Source organism: Bubalus kerabau, chromosome 23 (assembly GCF_029407905.1).
Source record: "Bubalus kerabau isolate K-KA32 ecotype Philippines breed swamp buffalo chromosome 23, PCC_UOA_SB_1v2, whole genome shotgun sequence".
Classification (NCBI taxonomy): domain Eukaryota; kingdom Metazoa; phylum Chordata; class Mammalia; order Artiodactyla; family Bovidae; genus Bubalus; species Bubalus kerabau.
In genome coordinates, this window is record NC_073646.1 from 34,871,764 (window position 1) to 34,883,861 (window position 12,098).

The window sequence follows — 12,098 nt, forward strand, 5'->3', positions numbered from 1 at the left end:
GAAGATAAGCCACGGACTGGGAGAAAATATTTGCCAAGGACGTATCTCATAAAAGACAGTTATCTAAAATGTACAAATATACTCTTAAAACTCAACAATAAAAAACCAAACAATTCAACTAAAAAAATGGACCTAAGTCTGAAAATTCAGACTACATACTATATGATTTCAACTATATGGAATCTGGAAAAGGTAAAATTATAGAGCTATTCCATGGACCATAAAGAAGACTGAGAGCCAAAGAATTGATGCTTTTGAACTGTGGTGTTGGAGAAGACTCTTGAGAGTCCCTTGGACTGCAAGGAGATCCAACCAGTCCATCCTAAAGGAAATCAGTCCTGAATATTCATTGGAAGCACTGATGCTGAAGCTGAAGCTCTAATACTTTGGCCACCTAATACGAAGAACGAACTCGCTGGAAAAGACCCTGATTCTGGGAAGGATTGAGGTTAGAAGGAGAACTGGGTGACAGAGGATGAGATGGTTGGATGGCCTCACCGACTTGATGGACATGAGTTTCAGTAAGCTCCAGGAGTTAGTGATGGACAGGGAAGCTTGGCATGCTGCAGTCCATGGGGTCGCAGAGTCAGACACGACTGAGCCACTGAACTGAACTGAACTGATTCCATTAACAGAGGAGCCTGGGGGGCTACAGTCCAAGGGGTCACAGAGTTGGACACGACTTAGCGACTAAACAATAACAACAACAAGGAATGTATGACAACCATGAGTGAACTGTATTGTAAACTACAGACTTTGGTGATTACAAAGGACGTGTCAGCAGGTTCATTCATTGCAGCAAATTCACCACTGTGGCAGAGGATGCTGATAACAGAGGAGGCTATATGCATGTCTGGATGCTGGGTACATGGAAAATCTCTGTATTTCCCATTCAATTTTTCAGTGAACCTAAAACTGCTTTCTGTAGTCCATGGAGTCACAAAGCTGCTTTGAAAAAAAAAAAAGTAAAAGAGGCTTCTAAGTTCAGAAAGTCTTAGTCAAATGGAAGAGACAGACCACATAGAAGAATTATATTTTGGATAAGGCAGGGGGACTAGGTACCTGGGCTGACCTTCCCACTGAAAACGACTTACAATATTGAGTGAGACATTAAAAACACTTTGAAGGTATTAGTGAACTAGCAAGAGAGTAAGGAATCTTCAGGCCAGGAACTGAGTAATTCAGATATTCAGAGAGCAAATGGCTTGATGGGGTCAAAATGGGGGAGGGGAGATACTTTCTCACACCAAGTGAACCCGAGTTTTGGTTTTCTGAGTCTCCAGGGCCAGGTGGTGAACCGGAGGCAGGGCTCTCACCTGCCCAAGTTCAAGAGTGTAGTGGAAGAGCCGACTGCCTTCCTGGTGCAGGGGAATTAAGGGTAAACTGGAAATAACACACATGTTCTGCGCTGAAGGAGTCCCCCCGAGGACTGCAAAGAAAATCCACTGCCCGAAACCACTGCTGTGATCAGAGGGAGGGAAAAACTGCTTCCAAGAACTGAACCATGAGCCAGTTATCAAGGGGATCTGCTCAGAATTCATAAAACTTTTAAGCTGAGAATTTAATTTAGAGTGATCTCAATGGATGCAAATGCCAATTCTCTCGGGAGGAACCTGCCTTTGTTAGAATTCAGAGAATTCCCACCGAAAAAAGTGTCCAGGAAAATGAGCAACTCACAGGAGAAAAATAACTAAGCACAAGAAGAAAGCACATAGCATGAGCAAAATTCACCAAAACAACAGATGGCAGAGACAGATCTCTAAGGACTTTAGATACTGGAAGTATAAAAAGTGATATACGAAATCATGTATTTAATAAGCCTAAGTAAATTAGAGACTGTTTTAAAATATATGCAGGGCACAATAAATTATAAAGAATGCCAAGCAGATCTGAAAACAAAGCAAAACCTAAAATTCCAAGAAATGATAACCATACTAAAACTGAAAACCTTATGGAGAGGTTTAGCAACAGATTAGACCTTGTTGAAGGGGGAATAAGTGAAATGAACACTAGATCTACTGAAATTATCCAGAATGCAGTACAGAGGCGAACAGGGAGGAAAAGAATGAAATAGTGGTTTAAAGGCACAGGGAATAGGGTGAGAAAGTTGAAAATACTGCTAACCAGAGTCTCAGAGGAAAAGACAGAATGAGGCAAAGGCAATATTTGAAAAGACAATGAGGATTTTTCAAAACTAATTAAAGATAATAATCTACAGACTTAAGAAGTCCAAAGAAACTAAATTCACACCTAGATACATAATAAGAACTTGAAAACAGAAAAAAAAAAAACCAACAACAGATTAGCTTCAAAGAATAATCATGAGTCTAACAGCAGACTTAATAAGAATGAAGGAAGCCATAAGCCAATGGAAGGGTATCTTGACTAATATCTTCCGTGTACTAAAAGAAAAGAACTATCATCCCAGAATTCTTAAGTCAGAGAAAATATCTCCCGTGAATGAGGGTGAAATAAAGACATTCTCCATCAGGCAAAAGTGCTTGTTTCCCACCAGCAGACTCTCACTAAAGGAAGTTCTAAAGGAAATAATTTAAGCAGAAAGAAAGAGATCCCAAATGCATGCTCTGAGATGTAACAGGAAATGAAGAGCACCAAATACAACAATTAAAATAAAATATGGGGTCTAAAAACAACCAAAATTAAAATATACGACAACAGCTCGAGGGAACGAATGGTGTTAAAATATTCTAAGGTCTTTGTGCTATACAGGAAACAAAGACATGAACTTTAGACAATGAAAACCTAAGCAGACCCTTTTCATTTTTAGATAACATTGTCAACAAATTAAAAAAAAAAAAAAAAAAACACCTCTGCTTTTATTTTTGTATCTTCCCACTAGTAATGAGGGGGAAAGTGAATGAGAAAGAAAATACCCAATCAATCCAAAAGAAGGTAAACAATGAGAGAAATAGAAACAAAACAGATAGGACAAATAGCATAAAATAAGATGGGAGATGTAAGTCTAAAGATATTATCCATTATAATAAATGTAAACAGAGTAAAGGTCCTGTTAAAAGACAAAGACTGCCATCTTGAATTTTTAAAGAATCCAACTAAATGCTATTGACAAATATATTTCTAAGACAAAAGATTACAGAAAAGTCACTATGCAGTACATCTGAAACTAATATTATAAATCAATTACAGTTCAATTAAAGAAAAACTGACCATGAACTAGCTCATATAGCAAGGCTCAAAAAACTTTGAAATATCAACATGATATTGATTCTCTAGCCACAATGCAATATATATACATGTAAAAAATATTTAAAATATAAAAACTTATAAGTAAAAGGATGGAAAAATATATACCAGATAAATTCTACAAAAAAATAAAAAGACCTAAGCTTTCCATGTTACAGAAATGTAACAAAACTCTCTAGCATACAGGTGGAAGATTTGGGGATAAACCTCTGCTCTGTTCAGGTTAACTAGTCTTGTGACTTAGGAAGGGCTTCCCTGGTGGCTCAGATGGTAAAGCGTCTGCCTGCAGTGCAGGAGACAAAAGCTGCTTCCTCTCTCTGGGTCTGTATTTCTCATCTATAATGGGTAGATTGGACTACATAATTGCTAACATTTTGTGAGTGCAGACAGAGACAGGTAAGAATTTTAAGGAAAGGGCTAACATAGCAGTTCTTATCCAGTGGGACAAAAAGACACATCAGCGTCCACTGGGAAGATTCTTCAAAGAGCAGGTTACCTCCCGTTCTTACACATACTCCTTGAATCTAGAGAGATTCTGGTATGTTTACAAAAACACTCTTTAAACCCATTCAGATCTTGCCACCTACCTCCTCCCTCTTCTTAAGGCACCGAGAATCCCCAACCAGGAAAGAAAATCCACTGGCATTCAGATTGGGAATGCCAGTTCTCAAGGTGCTGTGACCCCCATGGGACCAGGAGAAGGAAAGAAGTAGGAACTATGACAGTGTCATTGCCAAGGGATCCCAGTGCCCAGAGACCACTGGGATATGAGCTTCCATTGGCAGGATAAAATCCCTGGTCCTGGAACCTCCCAACAGTTTCCAGGGACTCCAGGGAAGACTGAATAACATGGTTCCATGTTCGGGCATCCCCGAACCCCTCCCTGAGGCTTGTGAGAGAAATCCGAAACAAGGTGAAAGAGATGACTTTGTTTCATCCCACACTCCTTGTTCTGTGGCCTCTGGGGAAGGACGAGGCAGTGCAGGTGGCCCCAAGGAGCGGGCTCAGACTCACCCACATCCGGCTCATGTCGCTCAATTCGCTTTTGTATCTCAGAGAGTCCTTGAGAACCTGGAGAGGGAAGACAAGGAGAGGAGAGAGGCTGGTGAAAGGCGGGCCTGGGGTGGGGCAGAGAAGGGGACGTGAGAGATGAACCCATCTCTGAGACTGGTACCCAGAAGGCCAGGAGATGGGGGCAGCTGCCATCCGCAGTGCCAGAGTGGACAGTGGCCCCTGTGACTCAGGCAACTGCGCTTTCCCCACGTGGGTCCCAGGCTCCCTGCCCATCCACCGCAGCCGCAGGCACTCACGTTTGGGTGTCCATCCCGGAGGAGTTTGTGGAACACGTGGCAGAACTTCCAGCAGAGCACTGCGTTGCTGGACAGGGGCAGCCGGTTGACAACAGACCAAAAGGTCTGCGCTCCCTTCTCGTGGTGGGTGCCCAGTATGCACGGTGAGGGAGGGTCATGGAAAACAAAGGCACGGATGGGGCCTGCCTGGGCACCAACCCCGGGCGGGGCCTGCAGCAGGCCGCCACGGGCGTGGTGCCTTATTCAGCACTCTCCAGCAGGGGGCGCCGCTCGTAACAAAAGCACCGAGGATCCGGGTAGGTTATCTTGGCAATTTTTTGACGGATGGCAAAAAGGCACCTTATTCTAATATTCATTTTATTAGATGATTTCCCCAGAGACGGCGGTCTCTTGGGAAGAGTGACTTTTTCTAATTTGCAAAGTAAGTTCTGGGCCAGCAGTGGTCCTGGCTGACCTTCCGTGGGAAAATGCTTTGGTTAGAATTAGGGCTTTGCTGTGGGAAGATGTTTTGGTTGGAATTAGGGCTTTGCTGTGGGAAGGGAGACTCTGCCCTTTAGATCTGCTGAGTTTGTGATGGGGCCTGTGAGGGGGACATAACTGCAGCTAATATTTTACCAACACAATACAGCTTCTGAAAATTCCCTCTTATCCACTACTCAAAGGGTGTGCTTCAGTTCTTCAAGGGCCCTGGCTACTGACACCTTGGTTCCTCTTCCAAGTAGCACCTGATTCCTCTAAGAGCCACTCTGCTCTTACCCTGAAAGCGGCAGTCTTTGTTTAAAATGTATTAATATTTTCTCTAAATTTAAAATGACTCTTGGGACTTCCTTGGCACTCCAGGGGTTAAGACTATGTGCTCCCACTGCAGGGGGCGCTGGTTTGATCCCTGGTCAAGGAGCTAAGATACCGTATGCCTTGTGGCACAGCAAAACAAATCAAAGAAAACGACTCTTTCATTCCGCATCTTCTAAAAATCTTCCTGGCCTCACTCAGGGGTACCGTCATCTTCAAACACCTAAATTCCCTGTGTGCAGGATTCTGCCCCCTAGATCCAATTTCAAACACACCTGCCACCCATGGACCACCTGCCACTGTTTGCGTTTAATAAATGTCCTTCTGGCCTTGAGTGATTTTAACAGACCTCCAGGCCTCCATAATTAGGGAACCCTTTTGGAGGAAAGTAGAGGATTTCCACGTTTCTTTTGTGATGGAAGCTTGTACAGGCTTCACACACCCAGTATCTGGGCATCAATCAACCCCAAGTACAAATCCTGTCTTGAGCTTCCCAGGTGGAAGCTAGTGATAAAGAACCCACCTGTCAATGCAAGAGCCATAAGAGATGCAGGATGATCCCCTGGAGCAGGGCATGGCAACCCACTCCAGTATTCTTGCCTGGAGCATTCCATGGACAGAGGAGCCTGGTGGGCTAGAGTCCATGGGATCACACAGACTCAGACACGACTGAGGCGACTTAGCACAGCACAGCACATTCAGGCTCTAGTAAGAGGCACTGCACCATTTAGGAAAGACTTGCCTCAGGTTAGAAACTATGGGACTTACCCAAAAGACATGCTACTTTGCTTCTGAGCCAGAAGGTGTGGTAAAATTCCCTCCTGGGACTGATATTTGTATTTTGAGAGGGGTCACCTTGAACACACAATTTTGGGTCTGGAAGCTGAAATCACCCCTTTAAAAAATTTTTTTTTTGGTTCCCTAGTGGCTCGGTGGTAAAGAACCCGCCTGTCAATGCATGAGACGCGGGTTCGATCCCTGATCCGGGAAGATCCCACATGCCTCAAAGCAGCTAAGCCCGTGTGCCACAACTATTGAGCTTGAGCTCTAGAGCCACGGAGCTCCACCTAGTGAGCCCACATGCCCAGAGCCCGTGCGCCCCAAGAAGAGAAGCCACTGCAATGAGAAGTACATGCACTTCAATGAAGAGCGGCCCCCGCTTGCCACAACTGGAGAAAAGCCCAAGCAGCAGCAAAGACGCAGCACGGCCAAAAATAAGTACATAAATAACTAATATTTAAAAAAAATTTTTTTTAATTTGTTTATTTGGTTGTGTTGGGTCTCAGTTGTGGTTTGTGCGATCTAGTTCCCTGACCAGGGCTTGAACCTGGGCCTCCTGCATTAGGAGCACAGAGTGTTAGCCACTAGACCACCAGGTAAGTCCCCCAGCCTTTGTTCTTAAAGATGGATTTCTGAAATAACTTAACAGTTTCACCTCAAGCACAGCCCCCTTGGACTAGAAGGAAGCCAAGAGGAGAGACAGACAGTCCCCTACCCTCTCTTGAGATGACTTCTCAAGGCAGACTGTGGCTCCTTTGCTGTGCTTAGTCGCTCAGTCATGTCTGACTCTACGACCCCATGGACTGTAGCTCACCAGGCTCCTCTGTCCATGGGGATTCTCCAGGCAAGAATACTGGAGTGGGTAGCCATTCCCTCCTCCAGGGGATCTTCCCAACCCATGGATCCAACCCAGGTCTCCTGCATTGCAGGCGGATTCTTTACCATCTGAGCCACCAGGGAAGCCCTTTACCCAAGAGCAATCTGCCAAAACAGGAGCTAGGGCAGGCATGGAGCTGGCTGCGCACGCCAGCGTGGAAAGAGGCAAGCAGACCCCTGTCTTTCTTTAATTTTAAAAGCATCTTAATGCATCCAATTCACGTCAGGCACTCGGGGATATAAAGAAAAATAAGACTCCCTCCCCAGCCCTCCAGGAGTGGACACCAGTCGGGGATGCCAACCTGTTCACCTGTCAGGCACCCAGGATAAACGACTGTCTGAACAGCAATTCTAAATGAAGCCAGGCCTCCCAATGCTTATTTAGCTGGTAACGAGGGGAGATGATGCTCTATGAATGTACTGATAAAGACTGTGCACTGTGGCAGCACACACAGGAAAAGTGCAACGATAGAGAAGACAGCGTGGCCCCCGCACGCCGATGACAGGCCAGTCGTTCAGCTTCCACATGTTCGGGTGGACCCGGAGACTGTCATACAGAGTGGAATAAGTCACACACAAAACCAAATACTGTATAAAATCGCTTGCATGTGGTTCTAGAAAAGTGATACAGAGGAGCTTATTTGCCAAGCAGAAATAAGACACAGACCTAGAGAATGGACGTGTGAACACAGGACAGGGGGGATGAGGGAGTGGAATGAATCGGGAGATGGGGGCTGACACATACACACGACTCTGTGTCAGATGACGAATGAGAGCCCGCTGCACAGCACAGCTAACTCCACTCAAAGTTCTGTGGTGACCTAAGTGGCCAGGAAGCTCAAAAAAGCTAGAGCTATACGTATACATACAGTTGATTCTTTGGCCACCTGATGCGAAAAACTGACTCACTGGAAAAGATCCTGATGCTGGAAAAGATTGAAGGCGGGCGGAGAAAGGGACGACAGAGGATGAGATGATCAGATGGCATCACTGACTCGATGGACACGAGTTTGAGTAAGCTCTGGCAGAAGGTGGACAGTGAAGCCTAGCGTGCTGCTAGGCTTGGGGTCGCAAAGAGTCAGACACGACTGAGCAACTGAACTGAATAGTTGATTCACTTTGCTGTAGAGCAGAAACAAACACAATTATATAAAGCAGCTATACTCCAATTAAAAAAAAAGTACCTATAGAGAATAAATGTTCTGTGAGATCTTTAGGCTTTAAAACTCTGTGTGGAGGGGATCTTTTCAACGTTTATTCACCCCTTAGCAACTGGGAAGCAGAGAGACTCCCAGAAAGGCAGAGCTGGAATGTTAGCTTCTGGAAGCTTCTTTGGCCAACACTCTCATTTGACAGACAAGGGAGTTAAGGGTTGCAGAGGCCTCACTGGGCCCATTCAAAGTCCCAGAGCAAGTCAGAGAGCTCCAGTGACGGGATTCCGGAATCTGCCTCCAGGTCCCTTCCATCACCCCAGGGTGCCTCCCTGGCAAGGTGTGCCCTGGCCCTCTCTGTGTTCACACCCCATTCAGAAGGGCACACTGGCCCAGGATAGCTGTCTCTTACTTCATATCTCGCGCCAGACTGACTGGTATTCTTCACAGAGAAGGGTCAGGACTGGGTAACTCTCTGAGACAACCAACTGGGACACTAATCTGATTTACGCATTAGTCACTCGGTTGTGTCCAACTCTTTGCAAACCCATGGACTGTAGCCCACCAGGCTCCTCTGTCCATGGGATGTCGCAGGCAAGAACAGTGGAGTGGGTTGCTATTTCCTTCTCCAGGGGATCTTCCCAACCCAGGGAACAAACCCTCGTCTAGTGCGTCTTCTGCATTGCAGGCAGATTCTTTACCCGCTGAGCCATCTGGGAAGACACTAATAATAAGGCTTTTCTTGGTTTGGTTTTCTTGACTCAGTAGAGCGACAAGGGAGTAAAAGGGCAAGGTCTGGCGAGGCTCACCCCTGGGCCAGGTTGAGGGGGTACCCGGTAGGGGTTCAACAGCCCCATCTCACAGCAAAGCCCTAATTCCAACCAAAGCATCTTCCACTAAAGACAGTTGCTTTCCTGCCACTGAAGAGCAGTACACGCTGCCAGCAACATTTCCTGAGGGCCTGACCTCTCCTGGGCATCGCCCTGACAGTACTGCACTTCCTTGGCCTTCTAACCTGGCAGGTCTCCTGCACAGAGGGGCTGGGGTGGGACGGCTTCAAGACAGGCTATGCCAACCTGACTAGCTGTGGGGCAGCCGCCTTGCTGAACCCTGGCAAGAAGCAGCTTCCCAGCCCAGATGGAAACCGAGCCTCCCTGCCCCGTACTCTGTCCCAGCAAACACAAAGGTTTCCCCACTGGCAGCCTCTCCTCCGGCCTCTGGGGAACAGCCTTCCAGCACCCGGACTTGACTTCAAGAGCAGTTCCTGAGGGATCCACTGGCCAGAGTGCTGCCTGTACTTCTCTCCAAAGCCACAGACCTGGGATGGTGGCTGCCCAGTAGGCCTATCGTGCATGATCTGCTGCTGCTGCTAAGTCGCTTGCTCAGTCACGTCCAACTCTTTGTGACCTTTTGGACTGTAGCCCGCCAGGCCTCTCCATCCATGGGATTTTTCAGGCAAGCATACTGGAGTGGGTTGCCATTTCCTCCTCCAAGGGATCTTCCAGACCCAAGGATCGAACCCGCAGCTCCTGCATTGCACGCGGATTCTTTACCCACTGAGCCACTGGGGAAGCTGAGGCTTCTGCCAACTCTGCATTGGTGGCGGGGGCACTTGGTGAAAACCCTCAAATCATCAGTTTCCTAACCCTGGGGTCCCCAACCTCAGGGATCTACTGCCTGATGATCAGAGGTGGAGCTGATGTAGTAACTGAAATAAACGGCATAGTAAGTGTAATGTGCTTGAATCATCCTGAAACCACCCCCTGCCCCATCTGTGGAAAAATCGTCTTCCATGAAACCAGTCCCTGTGCTGAAAAGGTTGGGGACCACTGCCCTAGTTCTCCCTGACCTTCCCATCTTCTTCCCTCTGGTTTGGGCTGAACCAGCTCACTTAAGAGGCTCATATTTCCATGGTAGAGCCATTGTGTCGGCTTAAGGCCAACCGCTGCTGCCCAGATTGCTGTTTTGCTTTCATGCTCAGAGAAAGGCATTTGATCAGGTCCCCAAGGGGGTGGTCAGGGTGGCAAAGTGCAGGGCCAGAGTCCTTTGATGATACAAGGGAAAAGACCTCCAGTGCCCCGAGGAAACATCTCAAAGGAGAGTAACTTCAAAGGTCTTGGCAGTTCTGCAAAGCTAAGTCACAGGAGAGGAGCGGGACCGGGCTGGATGGCTGCTGCAGTCCCTTCCACCCCGATGGGCTGTGGGCTCTGAAGCCAGCTGCTGCCAACCCACACTGTTCAGACCCTGCAGGGGCCTGGCCAGTGGGGGGATGCCCGTTCCTACAGCTGAGCAAGGATGTCTCGCCCTGACTTCCGTCCCCACAAGTTGATGCTCCTCGGGGTCGGTCTTCAGAGCAACCTCCAAAAGGATATTTCTGGCATGTTTTTCCTTGACGGCCACTACCTGTGTATTAATGGCCTTGTTGATGCTGACAGTCTGAAAAACAAGAGGTGGGGGTGGGGAAGGGGAAAAGGAGGATGAGATGAATAAGCTTCTGACCGTGGCTGAGACCCTTCCAGACGCCCCGCCCCTGCCCCTCCCTCCAATGACTCCTCTCTCCCTGCAGACCCCCTTGTCCCCCTGTCCCCACACAGGCCCAGCCCCCAGCCCCCACCGTGGGGGGCAGAGGCGGGCAGCGCTCCCAGGCCAGCTGGCCCGGGCTGTCCTAAGGCAGCGGGCTTTGCTGCCTGGCATTGGCTGTGCCCAGCTGCTGCGCCCGCCTGCCACTCATTCACTTGGCACAACAACATGGCAATTAAAGCCTGCACAAAGGGATGTCTTTCATCCCCCAGGGAAACATTATTTCTCCGGGAGCAGGAGGAAGAGGCGCTGAGATCAGGGAGGGGCTGTGGCTCAAAGACCATCCGGACGCACCCCCCGCCCGGCTAGAACCTTCCATGGAGCCTCCCCTAGCTGGCTCGGGTCGACAGTGGTCACTCTCCTCTCTTGTCTCCCTGCTCTTGGGCACTTTCCAACTTCCAACCAAACTCCCTTTTATTTATAAGGCATGACAAATATTCACTCCTTCCGGTTGTTTTCAGAATCATAATTCTCTCTTGAAGTTAACAAAGCACATTACACATACGAATATGATTTCTACATACGCGCGCAGGATGGTATCAGGTAGCCTGGTTTTTGAAGTAACAGCCTTTTTCTGTTTTGCTCCGTTCCACAAATGTCATTCTATTCCAACTCAGGTTAACAACCTGTTATGTACCCTACACGTACACCCTACACGTACCCCCGCGTGAGTGTGCACACGCGCACACACACACTCCCACACTCTGAAGGGTTAACTTTGTCACTGTCCTATAAAACTGGGACTGTCATGCACAGACTTTTTTACATCTTGCTTGAAAATATCACTTGAAAATATCCCATGAAATGTTTTCCAAGTGAACTGGTAAAACTCTGGCTCATTCTTTAAGAAGATATAATATTCCACAGTGTGGGTGGATGTGATTTATAGCAACCAGTACTGGGAAGCAATTTATTTCCACTAAACTCTTTTAGTAAACATTCTTATACATATATCCTTATTAATCGATGCTTTCATTCCCAAGGAATAGAGTATAAGGAGTGAGATTACTGGCCCCACGTTTTTCTTTTTTTTTTTTAACTTTTCATTATGGAAAAGTCCAAGCACACACAAATGCAATGGTCCGTCTAATAAGTCCTCATATAATCGGTCCCCAGCACCAATGATTATGAACTTGTAGCCAAACACGCTTTCTTAGGGATGAGGGGTCACAAACATTTTCTGTGAGGAGGCAATTAGTAAATATTTTAGCCTCTGCAGGTCACATGGTCTCCATCACAACTGTTAACTCTGCCACTGGAGTGAAAAAGCAGCCTCAGAGATACAGAAATAAACGACTGTGGCTGCATTCCAATAGAACTTTATTTACAAATCAGGAGGTGGTCTGGATTTGGCCTGCACCTCTTGTGTCCTGGGGCCTCTCTG

At 47.1% G+C, this 12,098-nt stretch overlaps 1 protein-coding gene across 3 annotated transcripts in view; it reads right to left on the reverse strand.

The window, feature by feature from the left end:
* HIP1 (huntingtin interacting protein 1) overlaps positions 1–12,098 on the reverse strand; it is a 137,654-nt gene that overhangs the window by 40,090 nt on the left and 85,466 nt on the right. For all 3 annotated transcript variants that reach the window (XM_055562258.1, XM_055562257.1, XM_055562259.1), the window contains exons 2-4: positions 10,507–10,570; positions 4,536–4,678; positions 4,240–4,296 (exon numbers count right to left, since the gene is read on the reverse strand). In XM_055562258.1, the coding sequence (XP_055418233.1) occupies positions 4,240–4,296; positions 4,536–4,678; positions 10,507–10,570 (264 nt within the window). The remainder of the gene's footprint in view (positions 1–4,239; positions 4,297–4,535; positions 4,679–10,506; positions 10,571–12,098) is intronic.